The sequence below is a fragment of the Camelus bactrianus genome, chromosome X (assembly GCF_048773025.1).
Source record: "Camelus bactrianus isolate YW-2024 breed Bactrian camel chromosome X, ASM4877302v1, whole genome shotgun sequence".
Taxonomy (NCBI): Eukaryota; Metazoa; Chordata; class Mammalia; order Artiodactyla; family Camelidae; genus Camelus; species Camelus bactrianus.
The window spans coordinates 55,525,084-55,548,967 of NC_133575.1; the positions used below are offsets into that span (position 1 = coordinate 55,525,084).

At 44.6% G+C, this 23,884-nt stretch overlaps 1 protein-coding gene across 1 annotated transcript in view; it reads left to right on the top strand.

The window, feature by feature from the left end:
* Positions 1 to 550: 550 nt before the first annotated feature.
* LOC123615329 (uncharacterized) overlaps positions 551 to 23,884 on the top strand; it is an 86,304-nt gene continuing 62,970 nt past the window's right edge. Inside the window, exons 1-6 of the mRNA XM_074358977.1 lie at positions 551 to 601; positions 1,028 to 1,145; positions 1,232 to 1,296; positions 17,991 to 18,163; positions 18,261 to 18,786; positions 23,583 to 23,803. Coding sequence (XP_074215078.1) covers positions 551 to 601; positions 1,028 to 1,145; positions 1,232 to 1,296; positions 17,991 to 18,163; positions 18,261 to 18,786; positions 23,583 to 23,803 — 1,154 coding nt within the window. The remainder of the gene's footprint in view (positions 602 to 1,027; positions 1,146 to 1,231; positions 1,297 to 17,990; positions 18,164 to 18,260; positions 18,787 to 23,582; positions 23,804 to 23,884) is intronic.

Consider the following 23,884-nt stretch of genomic DNA (forward strand, 5'->3'; position numbering starts at 1 on the left):
GCATGCAGTGCAGGCGGTGCAGGAGTGCAGGGAGTGCAGGGGTGCAGGGAGGTGCTCAGGCACGTGGCCAGGATCAGAAGTCAGGTGCACATCCTCATAGACAGCCTGACCCCTGGAGGCAGGTGTGGTGTGTTTGGGATGGCGTTGGCAACATTGGGAGGGGGGCTGCCCGGGCAAGCCGGTTGATTCCTTCTCTTTCCTGCAGCCTGGCCTGGAGGCGGCCTTGGCCGCTGGAGATTCACCAGAGGTTGGGCTCCAAGTAAGCTTGCTCCTGGGAGGCAGGGCAGTTAGGTCAGGGGCAGCAGCAGTGGTAGAGACAGTGGCAGAGGAGGGGAGTAGCACTACCTCTGGTGAGCTGGTGGATTAGCTCCCGTCTCCCCAGGGGCCAGGCCTGGGAGCTGCCTCTGCTGCCCCAGGTCGCTGGACACACCTGTCCCACTCAGCTTGCTGAGGAGGGGAGCAGGGTCAGTGCCATTAAGGTGCTGGGGCGACGTGGGTAGGGGTCCTGCCGCACGGAAGCCCGGCAATTTGCTCTGCTCCACCCCATAGCATGGTCTGGTATAGGCCTCTGCTGCCCAAGAAGCTGGACGCCCGTCTCCAGGTGAGCTTGCTCCTGGGAGGCTGGCGCAGTGTGGTCAGGGGGCGGGTAAGGTGGTGGCTGCAGGGGTAGGGGTCTGCCCCATGGGAGCTTGTGGATTAGCTCCCATCTCTGCACAGCATGGCTTGGGGGTGGCCTCTGCTGTGCCAGGTCCTGGGACACCTATGTCCCACTCTGCCTGCTGGGGGTGGGGGGCAGGGCGGTCAGGGTGCAGGGCGCCAGGGGTAAGGGACCTGCCGCGGGGGAGCGGGTCCATTTGCTCCCATCTTCCCCTTGGCTTGTCCTGAGGGCAGTCTCTTTTGCCCCAGGTCAAGGGACGCAAGTATCCTGGTCATCCTGACCCCGGGAGGCGGGCACAGAAAGTTGAGGGTGGTGGGGCCGGCAGGTTTTCATGGGTTGCCAGTCCATTTGCTCCCATCTCCCCCGCAGTCTGTTCTGGGGGCAGTCCCTGTTGCACCAAGTTCTCTGGAGGCCCATTTCCAGGTCAGCCTGCTTCCCAGAGGAGGCCACTGTGAGGTCAGGGGGCGGATGCGGTGGCGGCTGTCAGGTGAGGGGGCGGTTGCCTTGGCGAGCTGGTGGTTTGGCTCCCATCTCCCCTGTGGCCAGGCCTATGAGCACCCTCTGCTGCCCCAGGTCGCCGGACACACCTGTCCCAATCAACCTGCTGGAGGTGTGGGGCCCGGGGCGGTGCTGTCAAGGTGCGGGGGTGGTGACGGCAGGGAGAGAGGGACTGCTACATGGAGCCGGTTAATTTGCTCCCCTCTTCCCCATGGCCAATCCTGGGGTAGTCCTCTGCTGCCCAAGAAGCCAGATGTCCATCTCCAGGTCAACTTGCGGGGGCGGCCGCGGCGGCAGGGTCAGATGGGCTGCCCTGGTTGTGGGTCCAAATCTTCTCTCCCTTGATCTTGCCTAGGGGTGTCCTCTCCCGCCCAAGATTCACCTGACACCCCACTCCCAGTCAGGTTGCTCCTGGGAGGTGGGCGTGGTGAGATAAGGGGGCAGAGAGTGAAGGGGAGCTTCACCTTTCGAGCTGGTGGATTAGCTCCCATCTCCCTGGCAGCCTGGCCTTGGGGTGGCCTCTGCTCCCTGGGTCACAGGACACACCTGTCCTACTCAGCCTGCTCCAGGGAGGCAGGCACGGTGAGGTCATGGGGTGAAGGCCGCAGCTCCTGAGGGCGGATGGGAGCTGCCCCAGGGGAGTTGGTGGATTAGTTCCCATCTCTCTGGCAGCCTGGCCTGGTGGCAGCTTCTGATGCCCCTCATTCGCTGGTCGCCCTTCTCCAGGTCATATTGCCCTGGGGGTGTGGTAGGGTGCAGGGGTGGAGGGATGGTGGTGGGGGTATGAGCCTCCCACTCCGGAGCCCGTGGGTTATCTCCTGTCTCCCTCGTGGCCTGTCCTGGGGGCAGCCTCTGTTGCCCCAGGTCACAAGACACATATTCCCTGACGGCCTAACCACTGGAGGCTGACAGGATGTGCTGAGGGGTTCGAGGCAGCGGTTGAGGTAGCGATGGAGGGGGCTGCCCCTGGCCAGCCCGTCAATTTGTTCCCATCTCCCCTGCAGCCTGGCACAGGGGCAACTTTTGCTGCCCTAGGTTCACAGGACGCCCATCTCCAGTTTCTCCTGCTCCTGGGAGGTGAGCGCGGTGCAGTCAGCCCAAGGTCTGGACTCTCTCCCGGGGAGGGGCAGAACCCTCTTGGTCTCATTTATCTTTATTCTTCAGCAAAGAGGTCAGTGGACCCAATTCTTAATCCTGAGAAAGTGTAGCCTGTGTTGTGGAAGAGCTGCTGGACAGTGTGGTTTCTGGGTCGGTTTTCACATCAGCTGATGCTCCAGGCAGGCAGGAAAGCTATTACTCAGAGCTTCTTAGCCTGGAGTTAGGGGATAGTCCCCGCCATCCTCACCATGCTTTTTCTAATTATGTTACTCCCCTCTTTTTCCTTGGTGACATTTTATGTTATTGGGTCACAGATTGCTGGCACACTCATCCCTGTTCTCAAACATCTTTTAAACTTGGGTGAAGTGACAAGTAGGGGAAGAAGATGATTTACTGAAAGATAAGACCACTTAAATTTGCATTAAAACCACATTCTGTCAGTCTTTCTCAAATGATTTTTCTGATTCTAAATCCACAACCTATGGAATGTTGTACTCCTGTGTAAATCATTGATCTTCACATCACATTTGTTGAGTGGGCAACGACATTTTTTAATCAGGCTTATTCCTGAAAGGAGAAACTAAGGCTTTTGAGAATTCCTTGCCTGATGTCACCTCGGCAATCACAGTAGAAGATAGATCTGTTGTAAAAATCCCTCAGCTGCCTGAACTGCAAAGCTTCTGGGATTACTGATCCCTGAATTACAGGTGACTCTTGATGATAGTCTGGGGGATGGTTTATATGATCAGATCCTTCCAATCCTGTAAATGGGTTACATGGCTCCAGCCATGGGAGAACTGATCATAAGGGCAATATCATGAGGGGTGGGATGGGAAGGTAGAGGTTTAAGAGCTGGAATCACTGAGATTACACTCTCACTAAACACAGACTCCAGAGCCTCATTTCTGGTGGGTTCTGTTCTGAGTTGAGAGATTGTTCAGACATGATTCTTGCCCTTCAGGAGTCACTGTCCGGGTGGAAGTAACCTTTATATAAACCTGGAAAGGATGGTGATTAAAGTAGATTTGCTGTTACGGTACTTAGTGTGCCCAGGCTCTTTCTTCCAGGCACTTGTGGGACTTATGAGAGTTATGTTATTCACTCATTTACTGATTTATTACCCTTGAATTGATCATTTGTCCCACAGTAAGTGAAACAAGGGATCAGGAACCTGAGTTTTGTCCCCTCTCCTATCAGTGATTGTATCGATCCGTTGGGCGACCTGCATATGCATTGTGAAATGGTGTGGTATTTCTTACCCAATGGGACTGCACCATCAATTTTGAGAATCACAGGAGACAGCTCCCTGACAAACATGAATACCCCCCCCCATGTTGTCGATGCTCAGGCCAGCCAGATGTAGACTGTGGTTCTGAACCTGAGCATGTGTAGTGATCTTGGTGACTCTATGAACATACAGACTACCTTTCCCTACCTCTGGAGATTCTGAGGGTCTATACCCCAGAATTCTGCATTTTAAGAAGCACTTAAAGTAATTCTGAAGAAGATGATCTGAGTGTCCCACTGAGAAACACTGATGTGAGATGCACCAATATTGAGGATTCTCAGGGAGAGATGTCTTTTCAGGATGGTCCAAGGGCCCTCACTTGAGACTTTTGCCTTGGGTTAATTTGCATGTGTTCAGAAGTGATGCCTCTCACTTCCGATGCTTGTCAGCATGCTCTGTGCAGGGACTTGCACTTAGTAGATGGCAAAAACTATGATTCTTCAGGTCACTGAGCTAAATATGAGCAATCTTTTATTTTGGTTTTCTTTATAGAAATGCAGAATCTCCCGAGAAGAGATTCAGACTGAACAGCTTTGTGTCAGACTTTGGAAGACCTCTGGAGCCCAAGGTGTTATCTTGACAGGGCAATGAGGAATCTAGGTCCCTCTTTCACTGCTACATCAATGAAGTGGACCACTTGGACAAGGCCAAAGCTGGTCTCCAAACTGCAGCCCCTGACAGAGACGTTCGGCTCCAGGAAGCCATCAGATGCAGCAGGTGGCCAGAGGAGGAGCCGAACAGGCTCATGAAATGTGGCATCCCCAACTTCGTCAACACGGACCAGAACTCCTCCTCTGGGGAAGGTGATCTCCTGATTTTGGAAACACTGATTGTTCTAGAAAATAAGCCAGTTGCACAGACCTCACACAAAGACTTGAAATGAGAAACGTGTTTTGTCAAGAGTCTTTCTGAAGATGTGAAATCTGTCTTTGTATGGCAGGAAGTCCCCTTTCACAAAATTGTACGTGTTTGTGTCTGAGAGAGAGAAATGGAGACAGACAGAAAGACGAAGAGACAGAAGAGAGCCCCCTCAGAAGAGAGCTAGTTAAGGTGAGTTTTTGTGCCTTTAAAAAACATTTGGGTTTTTTTTCTGGGGAGGGGGCAAAGTATTTACACTGTCTCATTCTCCTTGTTGGAAACCTTGGCCCCGTACTCAGTGTCACCATCCTTGAATGGGGGTTGGAACATTACGTTGTTATCTGGAGCTGCCACTTCCACTCTCTGCCTTTAGTACATTGCTTTGCCTCTCAGGGCTGCCACCCTTTTAACTGTAAGGTTAGGAGTCAGGAGTAGATGATCCATCCCAGCTCTGCTGTTGTGCAAATTTCTGACTTCATATTCGGATGAGCCTGTGATACACCCAGAGCAGTGGAAACCAGGCCCTACCTCCTGTCTTGCTGGAGCATCCCTCAGGTCTGTGCCTTCTACTCAACACTTTACTGAACCCACTTTTTTTCAGGAGCACAAGTGCCTACCGGGATGGCAGGAGACTTGTCTCTCCTGGTCACAGTGGCCAATATTTCTATTGGTTGTGCTGAAACAGCTCTTCTGAGATCCTCCAGCCACCCTTGCTCAAACCTGAGGGCAGCCCTGCCTTTCCTCTCCTAGGATGAGGATAAATCCGTGGTGCATTTTATGACAATCCTGTCCCCAGGAATGCACGGAAGGTTATCAGCTGAGTGAGGGGAGGAGCCTCTGTGTCTCTGTGTCCCTGTATCTCTGTCTGCTCACAGTGCCCTGACACCGGCTACTGAACAATGAAAGTGCTATTCACTATGCTGTGTGTTTTGCAGATGTGTAGGTGATGATCGTGTGGCTCATGTGTGGGCTTTTAGCTGGGATGGTGAAGGGCTTATAAATACCTCATCAGCATGTATTTGAAGTGGCCTGGTGCCACACAGACTTGATTCATGAGGGCATCAAGCCTGCACACTGATTTGGAAACAACTTGGTTTTGATCAGTCACACTGCATGCATGACTCGCTGCTAATCTCTGGGTGGTTTTTTCATTATAGATTTATTCACCCCGTGTCTTGCTTAAGCTGAAAAATACATTTATTGCACCAGAATATTATCTGGTTCTTTGTTTTCACACATCGAGTTTTTTTTTTTTAATTCCTTTAAAAATGATTCTGTGTTTATAATGCTTCCTAATTTCTATCATCTCTAGTTTCCCAGTGGTCTGAGCCATGCACCAGATTTGATATAGGAACTGTTCCACAAAAAGAAATCCCTTTGCCATATCTTTTAAGGAAAATATTATTCTTTAAAATTCTAACACTATATCATACAACAAAGCATGGACCATTTCTTGTAGTTAATACATTTTCATGTAAAAAGTAATGATATTTTCATTAAGGAATGCTGATTTTAATAAATTTTACTAAAGTGAATATTATTATTCATAATTTAAGTAATCAAATAAAACCACAATTGTTTATTATCAAGATTCAAAAGTATTTACATGGTCTCTCAATTAGAAGTAGCTTTATTAGAAGACTGAAGGGTATTTAAATGATGGAAAAATACCCATGATGACACCATCATTTTTATTAACTAAATATCAAAAACTGTGCAGGGTTAAGATTTGACCCTCTGCAAGTTGCCAAGTTAGCATGAGGTAGTTTGTGGATGCTGCCAGAAGACATGGGACGCCTGGGTCAGAGACAAAGAACTTCCTGCCAGCACAGCAGGCAGCCTGGGGTTCATGTGCATGTTGGTTCCTGAGTTCCTTTCCTATTGCTCTTGTAACAAAGGACCACAGACTCAGTGGCTTAAAGCAATACACATTCATTTTCTCACTCTTCTAGGGTGCAGAAGTGCAAAGTCATTGTCAGTGGGCTAAAACCAACCTGTGGTCAAGGCTATGTTCCACACTGAGGCTCTAGGGAGGGATTCATCTTCATACCTTTCCCAGCTTGCAGAGGTGCTCACACTCCTTGGCCCAGGGCCCTGTGTCACTGTGACCTCTGCTGCCACTTCACATCTCTGTCTCTGACCAATCTGCCTCTCTCATCTAAGGATCTTTGTGATGACATTTGCTTACCCACAGTGATCTCCCATCCCAAGGTCCTTGACAGTCACACCTGCAGAGTCCCTTTTGCCATGCACAGTGACATATTCACAGGTTCTAGGGATCAGACCATGGACATATTGGGGGCCATTATTCTACCACATTCTTCCCTTTGGCCCCACAGGTTCTTGTCCATCCCACATGCAAAATGCATCCACCTCATCTCAACACCCTCCAGAATCTCAGTTACTACACCATCAACTCAAAGTTCAACATGTGGTCTAACTATTATCAGCTCAAAAGCCTAAATATTTTCATCCCCATCACCTAAATCAGGCGTGGGTGAGACACTGAGTGTGTTACTTCTCTGCTCAAAATCCTGCAATGGCTTCTCATTTCACTCAGTGAAGAAGCGAGAGTCCTTATGGTGACCTTACAGCTTTCCTTCCCCTCCCCAAGCTGAGCTCACCTCCAGTTTTCTCCCTGGCTCACTCCACTCCAGCCACACTGGCCTCCCTTCTGGCCCTTGGGGACATCAGACATGCACCCACAGGGCTGTTGCTCTGGCCGGTCTCTGTCCAATTCATAAGCTGAAGTCCTAGCCCCCAGGACTACAGAATATGACCTCATTTGGAAATAGGGTTGTTGCAGATGTCATTGCTTAAGATGAGGTCATTAGGGTGGGCCCAAATCCAGTATTGTGTCCTCATAGAATGGGGCAATGTGGACACAGAGACACGTGTACATGGGAGATGATGTGATGAGATGTGGAGAGAAGACGGTCATCTCCAAGCCAAGGAGAGAGGCCTGGACCAGCCTCTCCCTCCCAGCTCTCAGAAGGAATCAGCCCTGTTGACACCCTGCCTGTAGACTCCCAGCCCCCAGGGCTGTGAGAAAGTGAGCCTCTGTGGTTCACATCACCCAGTGTGTGGTGCTGTGTTAAAGGAAGCCCCTTCTCAAGGTCCTCAGTGAGGCCAACTCTGGCCATCTCATTTTAAACTGGAAACTGCCTTCCTCTTATCTCTGCCCCAGAACCCCTCTCTCTCTGATCATACTCTTTCTATCACCTTCTAGAATACCACATCATTCACGTGACTGTTACGACCGTAGTTTATGTTCTGCTCCTCCTCAGTCCTACAAGGACAAGGATCCTTATTTGTTCACTGAAGGACCTCAGGTGGCTTGACCAGTACCTGGGACACAGCAGTCAATACAAATTGGCTGGATGGAGGGAGGGGTCGTTACTTACATTCACCGGTGAGTGAACAAAGGTTCTGGTGGATTGAGTATTTCGCTCAGGCACAGAGCTGGTAAGTGTCAGACCAAGGTGGGTTTCAAGTACCTATGAACCTGAGGGAGGCTTGAGTGATTCCCTTCCTGTTGGTTAGTATTTCTCGGATGTCTCTTTTTCTGGTTCTAACTTTTGACCTCTTTCTGTTATAGTTTTAACCTTTCAACCAGTTTTAAGTTTTAATTTTGCTTTATTTCGGGTAAACAAATGAAACCTGTAAATCTTTTAACTCATTATTTATTTCATATAAATACACCGTGATTAGCGATGATGTTTTATTTCTGGCATCTTGTTTTGTGATTTCTATTTGCTTTGTTCTGCTTTTCTCCTGCCTGTTTTATACCTTGCAGTCGCGGTTAAGGACATGGCATCTAGAGACAGCCTATCTGGGTTTGGTTCCCTCCATTGCTAACCATGTAACCAGGATATGTAATCTCTTTGAGACTCACTTTCTTCATATACAAAAAGTGGTACTACCCACCTCAAAGTCTATGAGCATTAAGTGATAAAATAGATGAAGAACTTAGAATGGTGACTGGCCTATTTTGCATGCTTCATTTTGACTTCTTTATTTTTATTCTCTTTTTAAACAATTATTTTAGAGATTACTTTCGAATTTTAATGAACACCCTAGATATTGAAGGTTAAAATTCATTTATCCCACACATTGAATTTTATATACCAAATGTTATCTGCATTTTGTTTCCATAAGTTCTGTTTAGTTCTTTTAAAAATTGATGTTTTATTTTTCATGATGTCCTGATTTTTCATTATGTTATATATGATTCATTTTATCTTTTAATGATTCAGTCATACTTATTTTATGCTCTCTCTTAGATTGTTTCATAATTTTAGGCTCTGGAATATTATCATCCTGTGTTTCATGGTTAGCTCTTTCTTCCTTGTGGCCACTTATTTCCTTCTGTTTTCAGTTGTGTGCCTGTGTGTGTGTAGAGTTGTGTGAGTTTCTCTTTAGTGAGTACAAATTGTTTTTACTATGATTGTCCCTTACATCCTGGTTTTTAAAGTTTCCCTAGAGAATAATTTTGTGTTGCTTATCCTAAGGCTCCAGGTGATTTGATCAACCTTGAATTATTATATTTTTTGGTTTGGGAATTCCTGAATCATAAGTGAAGTGTCAACTTGGATTCCACATTCATATAAAGCAGGGGCTTGGAGATTAGATATTTTTAAGGGAGACTTTGTTTTTTCCTAGAGAACCGGTTCTTTCACCCCTTTCCTGTGTGCACATGTGGAGAACTTTGAGTGTCACTTTCAGTGAAGAGGCAAGTCTTCCAATAAGTCTTATGCAGAGGTTTCTATAAAGGAAGACTCTTCTACATGTGGTATGAACGCTTTTTCCTAAATGGACATTGTATCACTATTTATGTGCAGATTAAAACCCCTTCCCTCCAGGGCACAGTGGCATAAGCTCACAAGATTACCATTTTGGCTTTAAGTGTCCTCTTTGTATTTTCACATGGGAACATCTCTCTCCATAGTTAGCTCTGTATTATTTTTGTTGTTGTATTTTATCCAACATTACTAGAAGTTTTAATTAACAGTGATCAAAATTAGCTCTGTTCAACTGTTTCCAGAACTGAAAGATTCAGTTCTAGAGTATCTGTTTGATTTTTCTTAAAAATACTTTCCAGTATATTTCTCTGGTGAAAATCTTTATCCTGTTATCTATTTTCCCATCATTTCCTTATATTCTTGAATATATTAAAATTAATATTTTATAGACTTTATTGTTAGTTTTGATGCCTAAATCACCTGGGGGTTTGCGTCCATTGTCTAATGTTTCTTATTCTCATGTTATCCGTCATATAGTCTTGACATGTTTCATGTCTAGAAATTCTTTATTGCATGGCAAACATCGTGAACGAAAAATCCATATGTTATCTTACATGAGAGGTTTTCTACCTTCCCATCAGTCAGACAGGGTGAGGGATTGATCATCTCACTCTGATCAGGCACTGAGGTGGGTCAGGGTTGAAGTGCCTTTTTTCTTAAAACAGCTTTGAGGTATACTTGGCAAAATAGTTTTCACATATTTAAGTGTACAACTTAGTACACTTTGTCATAAGTATATCCCCAAGAAACCATGACCACACTCAAGACAGTGAACATACCCATCACCTACAAAGTTTTTCCCCTGCCTTATTTTGTCCCTCCCTCCCTCCCCATCTCTTCCCCTGGAAACCATTCATCTGCTTTCTATCACAACATATTGGTTTGCATTTTTAAGATCCTTGTATGAATGGATTCATGCAGTAACTACTCTATTTTGTCTGACTTCTTTCATTCAGCATAATTATTTTGAGGGTCATCTGTGTTGCTGTGGGCAGTATTAGCTTATTTATCTTATAGCAGAGTATTGTTTAGTGCTGAGTTACTGCTGACTAGTTTATTGTGAGTACTGTTTGCATAGACCATCATTTGTTTATCCATGTACTTGTTGTTGGATGCATGGGTTATTTACAATTTGAGCTATTATAAATAAAATTGCAGTGAATATTTGGTTACAAGTCTTTGTATGGACATATGTTTTTATTTTCTAAAGCACCCAGATGAGGAATGTCTGGGTCATATGGTAGATAGGTGTTTTCCTTTTTTAAGGAAACTGCTAAAAAGTTACCCGATGTGATTGCATTATTGTAAATTCCTCATAGTGTATATTAATTCTGGTTGCTCTACTTCCTTGCCAGCACTTTGTGAGGTCAGCCTTTCAAATTGTATTCTTTCTAGTTTGTATGTGTAATAGTATCTCATTGTGGTTTTAAAAAGCATTCCACTAATGACTAATGGGATTCAGCATCTTTTCATATGCTTGTTATCCATCTGGATATCTTTAGTGAAGTATGTTTTCTGGCCATGCTCATTCATTCAGGTGTTGGCTTTATTACTGAATTTCGAGAGTTCTTTATTCTGGATCAGATACAAAGAGAGACCTCTCTTTGTATCTGATCATCCTTTGTCAGATATATGATCTGCAAATAGTTTCTGTCTATGGCTTGTCTTTTCATTTGCTTAGCAGTGTTTAAGAAGAGCTTTGAAGAGTCTTCATTTTGATAAAGTTCACTATATGAGTTTCTTTTTTAAATAGATTATACTTTTGGTGTCATAGTAAAGAAATATTGGCCAAACTCAAGGTCATAAAGTTTAAGCCTATGCTTTTTTCTCTTAGATGTTTTATAGTTTTAGATTTTCTATTAAGATCTATGATCCATTTTGAGTTATTTTTGTGTATGTTATGAGGTATGGATCAAAGTTCATTTTTTTTTTGCATATGGATACCTAATTGCTCTAGCACTGCTTGTTGAAAAGACCCTTCCTCCACTGCATCCTTACTGAGAATCAATTGTCCATATAAGTGTTGGTTTAGTTCTGAACATTTTATTCTGTTTCATTATTCTATTTTCCTGTTTTACATCAATACTATACTTTCTGCTACTGACTACTGTATTTTACATCAATACTATACTTTATATAGCTACTGACTACTGTAGCTATATAAAAAAATCTGAAAATCAGACAGTGTAAGTCTTCCAACTTTGTTTTTCTTGTTCAAAGTTGTTTTAGATATTTGGGATCCTTGGTATTTTTATATGAATTTTAGAATCAGTTATTAAGTTCCCTTCCTTACATCTTGTTCTGCCAAAATTCCACTCATTTGTTTGTCCATCAACAAAGCCACATTTTCTGAAGAAGTCTCTCTAGATCCCAGGTGAAAGGAATTTCTCTTTCTTCTGTGCTCCATTCACACTTCATAATATTTTATTGCATTTATTCATATTTGGCTGTATGTACTTGTCTGATTTTCCCTGCTGTATAGTAAACCTCTCAAGATTAGGGATCTTGACTTGGTTCCCTCTGTCTGCTGAGAAAACTAGTTCTATGTTCTGCAGGAGTGAGCCCTGCTGTAAGAGATATGTGCAGCACACATCTAGCTCATTGCTTGCATATTGTAAAGGAATCCTGCAGATTTAGAATTGTTTATTGTTTGTTGTCTCCAATACGGCTCAGTCTTTATTATTTCTATTGTTACTGCTGCACTTTCAAAGAGCAGTGGGCTAATTATTTTCCAAATATCAAAACATGCTATAATTGACTTGTGATGCTAATTATGTGCTGCTGTGTCTTAACAACCTGCTTAGTGTTCACTGGCTCCTTCACTCATGGAACTTTTGGAAGGATGTTGTATCCTTAGAGATAGCAATGCTGTCTTTGGCTACCTGAGCAGCAGTATCTGAACTCATTCCTGCTGTATTTCCAGTGTCCCCTCTAGTTCTCCTCCTGCCCTCCATGGGGGACCTGCAATTCTGCCCTCGAAAAGCCTATCGTTTCTCAGGAAGAGTTTCCTATGAAATGTAAGCATGTCCTTCTTGTGGGGACATTCTGTCCAGAGATCTGACTGCAGGGGAAAATTGTTTAGTCTGTTTTTGTAGAGCCTAAACTGTTCCATACTTATTAGAAGCAAATCCAGTGAGGAAATTGTGTTGGCATCTAACAAATCAGCATAAATGTATGATGAGGAAGATCAGCTTCCCCATCCCACTCAGGCGTCATGTTGATGTGACACTCACCTTGGCTAACATTTTCTCCTGTGAGCAACGTAAGGTTCAAGCCGTTATGAATGGCTTTTTGTTTTCCTTCCATAGTCTTTCCACATTCACTGTTTGGTGAGATTATATGAATCCTACTTATTTGCAGCCCAGCAATAACCTTTTTTATTATTATTATTAAAGAATCACGTGTTTAAAAGGCTAGTGGACAATTTGTTAGAAGATAGAAATCCTCTTATATTTTGGTCCTAAAGTCAAACCTTCGTTAGTGGTGAATGAAAATTCCCCTTAAAATTTTAAATACAGTGATATAAAGTTTTAAAAATAGTTAAATATTAGTCAATTTTATTAAACACTGTAGCAGTTATTTACCTTTAAGTCTTTTTCTGGGGCAATTTTGCAAAGATTCCCTCTCTTCATTGATTCCCTCTTTATCAGAGTCCTTGAGAGGCCCCTGTCATCACTGTCAGTATCATCATCATCATCATCATGGAACTGATTCCTCTGGAAGATACTAGGAAAATAAAGAGATGGATGGGGAGACATGTAGGTGAGTGTGTGCATATACACTGAGAACAATAGTTAGACGTTAGAAGCACAATATCCGTTCCATTTAGAGAAGAATGTGGTCATGAACTCCTGATGTGCTGAATGAAGGAAGTGGTGGGAACAGAATAGTCAATGGAAAGGAGGAGGAAGTGAGCAAAGGGGGGGACATAGATCCTCAGTTAGGAGATCAGCACATTTGTGTGAATTAGGGGAGTGTGGTGGCAGAAAAATGTGTCCTTCCTCCCCACAGGTTAGCCACCTGTGAAATGTTACTGTACAGGACAAAAGGGATGACAGACATTTTAGGACAAAAATCTTAAAAAATCTTAGAGGATTTGTATTCTAAATTGTCTATTTGTTAGCCATTTAAACCCATGATACATTATTAAAGATTAGTGCCGGGCCACAAATAAACAGGATTCATATAATCTCACCAGATGTACTGAATGTGGAAAGACTAAGGAAGAAAAACAAAAAGACATTTGTAAGTGTCTTGAACCTTTAATTGCTCACGAGAGGAAACATTATCCAAGGTGAGTGTCACAGCCACATGGGTGCCTGAGTGGTGTGGGAAAAGGGGATCCTGAGATGAGGTGATAGGGAGAGTAGCCTGGATTGTCCAGGTGGGCCCAGTGTAATCACAGGGGTCCTTAAAAGGGAAGGACATTTTCCAGCTGAGTTTAGAGTCAAAGGGAGGTGTAGCCATGGAAAAATGTTCAGAAAGGCTGCTGGCTATGAAGATGGAGGAAGTTGTGGGACACAAGCTAAGGAAGGTGGGTTACCTCTGGAAACTGGAAAAAAAACAAGGAAATATTCTCTTCTAGACCCTTCAGAAGGAAGGCACCATGCTGGTAACTTGAATTTAGCCCAATGAGAACTGTGTTGGATCTCTGACCCCCAGAGCCATAAGGTGATAAATCTGTTCTGGCTTAAGCCATTAAGTTTCTGGAAATTTGTTACAGTAGTAATAGAAAAGTAACATAGGGAGGGGTTGTATAAGGGATTAAAGGTCTGGGATGGGATGTGGAGCGGATTCTGACATTTACACCTAAAAAACCAACAGGTGAAGTGGGAAGGTGTTTTAAGGAAGAAATACCTGGTAGGGATGTTAAGCAGACTGTTTGGAGTGACAAGAGCATTGGAGTAGAGGAACCAATTAAACCCCTACCAGGAAAATAAGGAATAAAATGTCACAGGGCTTCAGTTTTAGTGGATGTAGGAATGGAAATGGGCAGAGAGATATAAGCATTACTTTGAAATTAGCTACAGGTTTGATGACTGCATATTGGGGAGAGTTAGCCGATGTGTGGACTGAATGTTTGCATCCCCTCAAAATCCATATGTTGAAATCCGATCTCCCAGTGTGATGGTATTGGGAGGTGGGGATTTTGGGTGGTGATTATTAGGATAAAGTGAGATCATGAGAGTAGAGCTCTCGTGAATGGGATTAGGGGCCTTATAAGGGTCCCAAGAGAGCTTGCCTCTCTGCTCTCTGCCCCATGAAGATAGTGGGAAGACAGCCATCTTCAAGCCACAAAACCAGTCCTCTCCCAGATACATTGATCTTGAATGTCTCAGCCTCCAAAGCTTGAGGAATGTGCTGGTTTTTTAAGCCACCTGACCCTTGGTAATTTGTTACAGCATCCCAGACTGACTAAAACAGTGGAGAATGCCTCAGAGTTTGGAACTGAGTGCCTGGAGAATGCTGAAACCCAGAGAATTGGGCAGCACATACATTAACTCACATAATCCTGCCAATACAGTAGGAGATAGAGTTTACATATTCCTCACCATTTAAAAAGTAAGGAAAAAGAAGCACAAATAAGTAAATCATAATCATAATGATAATCATAATAATTATTATTTGTCCAAGATTCACACAGAACTCCCTGGAGGCAGAGTTAGAATTTTTACTCAGGCAGGCTTGCCCCTGAGACCCTGCACATAACTACTACATCAGATGGCCTAGCTTATGTAGATAATTTTTTTTCCAACTGTGATATGATGATACTGTGTCCAGTAACTTATAACTTCAAAATGAGTTACTATAAGGGAATCATTAGTCACGGGCATTACAAACCACAGAAAGCTAGACATACAAAAATAACCTGTTCAGACAAGAAAACCACTAATGTTTCTAAACATCATACATGCTGAGAATTTGCAGTAAAATTTTTATTTATAATTCTGCCTGGCTACAGAATAGCTTCATAATACTGCTTGTGGCTGGTGGCTCCCATGTTGGACAGCACGGGCCTAGAGAATTTAAATGACTTGCCCAGCCTCACCCAGGAAGCTCGTGGTGGGATCAGATCTACAGTCTGGGACTTCTCCTTTCTATCCACCAAGTCCCTCATGGAGGCTTAGAAGCGTCTCCTTTGGTGCCCAGCTAACTATCCATGCTTATGACATCTGGTCATGTGTCACAGCCTGCTCCTGAAAATCAGCCAGTACCCACTTCTGCTCTTTTCTGACCGTGTAATATATCTTAGCAATTTCAGTTGCCTTTGTGGCATCAGTTCTTACCTGGAAGGGTAGTTGCTAGAGATGGAAATGTGTCCGCATGAGCAGACTGACAGATTTTTCATAAACATAGTAGGAGTGGTCAAGAGAAGAAAAAGTCAGGAAGAAAGACTAGCGTAAGCAGGTCATTTAATATGCCAAATAGATACCTTCAATGTATGTTTATGCTACTGAGTCCAAACTTATTCTGCTCACTGCAGGACAGACCAATAAATTGGGAGACCAGGTTTTGGGGCAAGAAATAGCGACTTTAATTGGAAAGGTAGCAGATTGAGGAGATGGCTGACTAATTGTCCTGGAGAACCATCTTCCCCAAGTCAGAATTCAGGCTCCTTTTATATTAAAAAGGGGAAGGGGTCATACTTGGTTGTTGCAAGCTTTTGGTGTAGGAATTCTTTGTTGTTAAAATCCTTTGTTCTTGCAGCTATCCACCTGGGTCACATTCCTGTAAATCTCCAACAAAATAAATGTTATTTTCTATTTTGCAACTTGTTATCTTTATATGAATGGAAAAGTGTTAATATCCTTAAAGATCAGAGCCTTGAGATTAGACTCTCCTCTCTATTTCAGGCTCGAGGCAACATTGTTTCATAAAAGGTGCAGAACGAACAAAACTAAGCCTAGGAAACAGGGCACAGGCTCAAAGTCAAAGGAACAGATGTAATATGGAGTCAGATTTGTTCTTTCCTATTACAGTAGTGCCATGGAGAAACCACTTTGGGCAGCTTTTTGTGGGGTCCTGGAAGCTTTATCTCTCAGCCTCTGGGCAACTCTGTTGAAAACCCTTCTTAGCTGTCTGGCCTGCTGGAAACCCATTCCACCTGGTTTGCCCTGAAAATGTATTCTGTTTATAACTCCTTTCTACTCCTTGGAAAATGATTCAGTAAAAACTCAGTTGGTTTTCCACCAGCCCTGGGCAGGGGTGAGGGATAGCATGTTATTATTTTATAGAAAATATACATAATAAATGAAGTCATAAAACAGCACTGGGCACATAGAAGAGAGTCAATAAATGCTTCCTGGCTTAAAGCAAAAGTGACGGCTCAGTGTTTCCATGGCTGCTGTATTTGCTGAGCTACTTACTCCTTCCCTCCATTACACTTTTTTTTTTTAACTTAAAAAGAAATACATGCATGTGGTAAAAAAAAAAAATCCAAACATCACAAAAATACACAAATGAAAGAAGTTTTCCCTTATCCTCTCTTCTTTCAGCCCTCCCTGGAGATGCCACTGTTACAATCCTTTGTGTGCTTTTCCAAATATGCTATGCACATTCCCACCTATGTATGTAAATTCCTTTAAAGTTTTACTTATTTTTAACCTAAAGGGATTTAAATCCTCAAGTGGCTTCTTCCCGGGTAATAGAAAAAGAACAAATCTGATTCCATATTAGATCTGTTCCTTTGACTTTAATCCTGTGCTCTGTTTCCTAGGCTTAGTCTTGCTGGTTCTGCACCTTTTGTAAAACAATGTTGCCTAGAGCCTGAAATATACAGGAGATCCTATTCTGAAGGCTCTGACCTTTAAGGATATTAACACTTTTCCATTCATAGAAAGATAAAAATTTGCATAATAGAAAATAACATTTGTTTCATTGGAGGTTTACAGGGTTCTGGCCCAGGCAGATAGCTTCAAGAACAAGGGATTCTAACAGCAAAGAATTCCTACACCAAGAAGTTTGCAACAACCAAGCAAGTAGGAAAGGAGCCTGAATTCTGACTTGGGGAGATGGTTTTCCAGGACATTAATTTGCCATCTAGGTTTAGAGAAACTTGCTATTCCATACCCCAACACCTGGTCTCCTGATTTATTGGCCTGTCCTGCATTGAGGAGAATGAGTTTGAACTCGGTAACACTCCTATCTACCTAGCAAGCTGGGCACTGGAGCTGAGGACAGCTCTCCCACATCCAGGGACCTACTGTGAGCCCTTGATGGTTCCCCTGGGGTGGGGAGTGGTTTACCCAGGAGGGATGGGGACTCTGCACCAACATTCAGGTAGTCTACTCCATCTGGGGTTCTGACCTTGTACCTGCTGCTCCCCGCCAGCCCAACAACCTGGGACAGTGAAACTAAGGCAGAGATCATGCCTGCCTCAGTTTCCCAGCCTGTAAGAGGGGAATTTATACTCTTCCCAAGGTAGTTCCAAGCGACAACGCCTGTGGGTGCTTGGTTCCAGGAGCGACAGGAAACCCAGCTCCTCATGGGAGCAATGGATGTGATCCCCTTAGGGGTTCTGCAGGGGCCTAGGCTGGAGGGCTGGAGTAGGGAGGTGAAATTTGAGCTGTGGGCCTTGAGGGGCTAGAGAGGGGCACAGAGGCAGGACTGGAGCCCCCTTCAGGGTGCCCCTGAAGGTAAAGCTTTTTCTCTCCATCTCTGCTATTCCTCTCCCCCTTCTCCCTCCAGATCCCTCCCTTCTCCCTGCTCCTCCTTTCGTCTTTCTCTCTCCCTTCACTTTTCCCCTCCTCTCCTCCCCTCCCATCTTCTCCCTCTCTCGATTCCCCAGTCTTTCGCAGAACCCAGAGCGGATCTGGCCCTCCTGCGCAGGCACAGGGTCAGGGTCGGCTGGACCGCGGGTCCGAAGCTCCAGCTCCAAGCTGGGGATCTGCCCCATAGGCTGCTCGGCTCTGCTACCCGCCGGGTCGTTGGCTCCTGCCCCCGGCCTGGGCCTCCAACTGTGTAAGTGCAAGGTGGGGGGCTCCAGAGAAGGGGGTCTGTGTGTCACAGCCCAGGAGGGCGCGAGTCAGGGCGTGTCCAGCTGAGGGGCTCCCGCCAGCCCTCTCTGCCCGTGCCACCTGCCCTGGCGCCCTGGCCACACCTGTCCAGGGCCGGACGCTCACCTGCCGGGGTTCTGGCCATCCCCGTCCCCGCTGCGGCCCATACCTACCGCCTCTCGCCCCAGCCGGTTTCCCCTACGTCCATCGCCGGCATTCCCTTCCCTTCTCCTGCCGCGAGTCCTCTCCTGCCGGGCTTCCTCTCCTCGGCTGCAGACCTCACCCCTGGGCCGGCTGTGTCCCGGGCTGGCGGGGTCTGCAGACCCGGGCGGGGGCGGGGGGTGTCTGGAACTGGCCTCCAAGCGGGGCTGCAGCCCGCGCCCCCCGCCGCTTTCCCTGCCCCGGGACCCCGGGACTTCCCTCCTCTCCCTTTCCTGCTCCCCGAGGTCCAGCTCAGCGGCGTGGTCGCTGTTCCCAGGGCTGAGAGCCTCCAGCTATAAAGCCCAGCTTCTCTTGGCAAAACCTTGGGAAAATAGAGCGCCAGCTCTGAGCTTGTTTCTTTCTCCTCCCTCAGTGTTTCTGCCCCGGGTAAGTACCTTTAACGCTTTTTCTGGTGTTAGGATGCGGGTGCTTGTTGATGTCACATGTTTCCATAGCGAGAAGGATTACAGTGTTGAAAGCAGGGCTTGATTCACTTAAAAATGAGCTGAAGAGTGGGGGCAGGGCTATAATTAATATATTTGAGTTCTGCAGGAGCTAAGGCCCCCATCCAGGTGGAGGATGGTAAGTTCAGGCTGAGCATGAGATTCCTGGAACACAACCCTATTACCTACCATCACCTAGTCAGAAGAAAGTCACACACCTGGAAGCCCTCAAGCCTCATTTTGCCTATTAAAAACTTCACACTAGTTAAAAAAAAAAAAAAGAAAAGAAAAAATATTCACCCCAAAAATCATCAGAAATTTCAGGGTTTTTGAACACAAGCCACTGTTCTCTTTGCTTGGCCCTGCAATAAAAAATTTCTCTACTCCAAAAAAAAAAAAAAAAAGCTGAGGGCATGAGGCTGTGACATCCTCCATCCTCCCCCCTCCCAGGGTGAAACATGTGACCGTTAATTTTAAAAAGATATAGTCCTTAACTAGTCCAGCTCAACTTGTGTGTGTTAACAGAAGCAGCGCCACCAGAGGCATTGGAGACCCAGGAACATTGCAGTCCTAAAGATCTACTGGCAAATTTTTGTTTGGTTTTGGTTTTTTGTTTTTCTTAAATTGTGGGGCAGACTACTAGTATAGAAGGAAAAACAGTTGTCAAGAAATATTTTTTCATAGAACATCCTTATTGCAATATTGTTCACACACTGTGAAGTCCACCCATTTATATGGTACAACTCAGCAGCTTTTAGTATATTCACCATAGTGCAACCATTATTATTCCTGAATGTTTTCATCACTTCAGAAAGAACAATGGAAATGAATGACATATCCACCCCTACCTAGTGGTGGTTCTAAAGAAGTTTCTTGGTTGTTCTTTACCATAAATTAACTTGTTACATTCCATAAAAAATCTGGTAGGAATTCTAATCAGAATTGCATTGAATCTATATATCAAAACAGGAAGAATTAATGACTCTATGGCATAAACTTTTTCTACCCATGAATGTATCTGGGAACCTATCTTTTCATCTGTTCAGAGCCTGACCCTGGGAAGTCCTCACTAATTGTTGGGTCTGTGAATGAGATTCTATACATCATTAGCTGCAACTGTAGCCTTTCACAAGAGAGAAAATTAACCTCAGTGAAGCCAAGTGCCTCCCTGATGGTCAGAAAGAGTGACAGCCAGTGCTGGAGTGATCCAGTGGACTTGGTGCTTAAAAACAGTGTTCTCCGCCACCTACAGCTAAGGGGATTACAGGGTTCTTTTATTTTTTTTATGGCATTGCTTCTATTTTTATTTATTTATTTATTTTTTAAATTCTTATTTTTTATTAAAGTGTAGTCAATTTACAATTTTAGTTTCATGTGTACAGCAGTGATTCAGTTATACATATGCATATGTACATATATATTTTTCAGATTGTTTTTAGTACAACTCATTATAAGAACTTGAATATAGTTCCCTGTGCTATACAGTAGGTCCTTGTCATTTATTTTATATTTGTTAATGTGTATCTGTTAATCCCAAACTCCTAATCTATCCCTGCCCCCTTTCCTGCCTGCTAACCACAGTTTGCTTTCTGTGTCCATGAGTCTATTTCTAGCAGCACATTTTTTGCTAGTAATATATGCTGGTTGGCTGCTTTCAGTTTCATTAATTCCATCTTATATGTGGGCGTTTTTCTTCTGGTGGGCCTGTATGTGGTTTGCACTTGTGTTAATAGAAATCTGTTTTTGGGAGAACTCCGGTCCTTGTGTAGTGCCTGGCACAGAGTGCCCACTGAGCTCATGCTTGAACTGGGAAAAACCACAGTAAATGTTGGAATTTCCACTATGGTTGAGACTTCCAGGTTTCAAAACCTGTTTAGCCTACCTTAATGTTGGCTGCACATACTGGATAATTTGATGGAACTTCATGTTATGGTGGTAAAGAAAGGGCCTTGTATGCTTCTTCTCTTTCCTTTTTCTAATACTCATTCTCCTGGGCCTCCCAGATCCTCCCCCCAGCAGTGCCCAGGGCTGGCTTGGTGCTGCGCTAAGGCAATATTTGTTAATAAGGCCCTTTCCTCATCTCTTCTGAACCTCCATTTCCTTCTCTGCCAATGAGGGTTTAGACTAGATAATTGCTTTTCAGTTTCTTTTAAACCCATGTCTCCTTTTGAGAAACAGAAAACCCAAATCTCTCCTATCCCAACCCTTCAGATTTTGAAACATGCTCCAAGGGGTGACATAGCTCTTTGTGAAAAATTTATGTGATTTTGATTCCAGGTGGCACAGAAAAGACTTCAGAGATTTATTGCAGGGAGAGGGCAGGAGAGGGGCAATATGTCACACTTTCTAGTGTGAGCACTGGAGCAGCGGCTAGGGTTTAAATACAGCTCTGATGTGGCCTCTCTCTAATCTTACACAATGTGATAAACTTCTTTCCCTCAGTTTCTTCATGTGTCAAGTTGGGGTGGTAATATTTTAGGATTTCTGTGAAACATTATACACATAAGCCACTTGTATCTTGGTAGAAACAAGACCTGTTAGGAAGTCAGGGATTTCTTAAAAAAAAAAAAAATTGTCCATAGCACTCTGTCTGTGTGTATTTTGAAGTTCATGGAGGGTGAGTGTTGAGTCTAAAATACATCATGGGACAGGTGGCCCCAGGGTCTGTGTGCCCTAGATTGCCCCCTCCTCCCCAGTTCTCTTCCTCCTGGTCCAGGATGAAATTCCCAATTAGAAGTACACAGAGGTCTTGTGGTAATGGCTTTTCATTTTATTGTTTAACTGGGGCGGGGGGCTGCTGTCATGATTTCTGTGGTCAGGTTTTGTTTTGGTGACCTGAAGGCTATGCAATTGGGGGTTCCTTTTTAAGAAAAAGAAAACAAAGTTACAAATACAAAATTAGACCCAGGGCCGTGGCAGGGACTCTTGGAAGTGGGGACCAGTAGCTTTGTTAGCTTCAGGTGCAGTGGCTTCTGGCCACGAGGACTCATCCTCGTGCTCTGAAGTTGGAGGGACCAGTGGGTTCAGTAGGAATGTTAACTGAGTGTATCCAATGGGCTGGGCATTGTCCTATTTGTACTGTGTGTTCCTTATTTAAGACAGTGGGCTCATTTAATCCCAATAGCCTCCTTAAAAAGTTAGACTTTTTATTTTGAGATGTAATGAAGGTTCCCATGCAGTTGTAAGAGCTAATATGGAGAGAGCCTATGGACCCTTTGCCCAATTTTTCTTAATGGTTCCATCTTGCAAGGTTGGGGTACAATTCATTATTGACTCACTAATCCTTTGAGGTTTGTGGTATTAACCTCATTTCTATTAGTGATTAAACTGGGGTTTAGAGAAGCACATAGACCTGCCCATGTCACCCAAATGGTTAGTGTAGAGTCGGGTGGAATGTGGGCTTGGGATTTCCTGGCATACCATTATGATTGTCTGTGGCAGGGAGCAGCATTCACTTGCTTGTTTATTCATTCATTCAACAAACATTTATTGAGTAAACTCTGTGGGTCAGATGCTTTCATAGTGTTATCTAATTCTTCAGCAGTACTGAGAATCAGGTAATGTTTTCTTTTTTTATCTGTGAAAATTAACTCTGAGAGGTTATAAAACCCCCAAAGGAAATATAGCTCATAAAGGAGGGATAGTAAATGTGTACAGTCCCCCCTTTTTATGCAGGTGGAACCCTAGGCATTTCGCATTTGCAATCTTCCTTGATCTAGATATATTCTTGTAAGGCAAGTTTTTTTTTTAATTGAAGTATAGTCAAGTTTACAATGTTGTGTTAATTGCAAGGTGTTTTTTTTTTAAATTTTTAATTAATTTTTTTTGTGGGATAATTAAGCTGATTTTTTTTGTTGTTTCATTTTTTTAATGGAGGTACTTGGGATTGAACCCAGGACCTCGTGCATGCTAAGGATATGCTCTAGCACTGAACTGTACCCTCCTCCCTTGGGCGAGTTTTTTATCCATCATTTTACAGCTTAGGAGTTCAAGTAAATTGGAGTTGAAATCCAGATCTTTTGATCCCACTGTGGTTCTTTTCATTATATTCTGCTGAGTGGTGGTGAAGCAGTTTCTTTTTTCATTCCTTTATTAAGCATTTTTGAGCACTGACTTTGCATCAGGGCCTGGCTAGGTGTTGGAAACAGAAAACAAGAAATTAACCTTTTCTCCAAGAGCTGGAAGCCCCTAGACCAAGAGCAGGATAATGTGATCCTAGCTATAGTAGCCATGTGCAGACTCTGAGGACAGACTATAACCCCAGGTTTGCTTGGGCTTCCCCTGCCTTCTGGCTGGTAAACACAGGTCACTGCATCCCAGAGGGGCCTGCAGCCCACAGCACAGCGTGTACCTCAGTCTCCTCTCCCCTCTCGGCAGGGCCTGCAACATGAGCATTGCTGACTACGTGCAGTGTGCTGAGGACCACCAGACTCTCCCCATGGTGGTCCAGCACGTGGGGATCATCTCGGAGGAGAATCTTTTATGCATCTACAAGCAGATCTCCTCAGTGAGCCAGGTCAGGCTGTATGGCTCCCAGCAGGTTCTCTGTATCCACTACAGGCACCATTACCCGCCCAAGAATGAGTGGGGAGACTTCCAGACCCACCACAGTGTCATGGGCTTCGTCACCATCACTGACCACTTGCCCAAGGACTGGCTGCAGATCGAGGAGCTCCCTGTGCAGAGGAGCTGTGTGGCACCACGCTGTATGAAACACGGCTCTTCATTTTCGTGCTGTAGGGTGAGCTCGCCGAGCAGCTGCACACTGATGTGGCCTTCTACCCCAGCTACGAGGACTGTGGGGCAGTGGAGAAAAGGATCGAGGACTTCATCGAATCACTCTTCATTGTGCTTGAGTCCGAGCACCTGGACAGGGCCACCAACAAGTTTGGGGACAAAATCCCCCTCCTCTGCATCCCATTTGAGATGAGGGACTTGGTGGGACTGGACACAGACAGCAGGTAAGCCTACCTGGAGGCCCAGCCACCCTCACTGTGTGCCTGGGTTGCTTTCCTACATCCAGAAAGGGGTCAGCAAGGAGG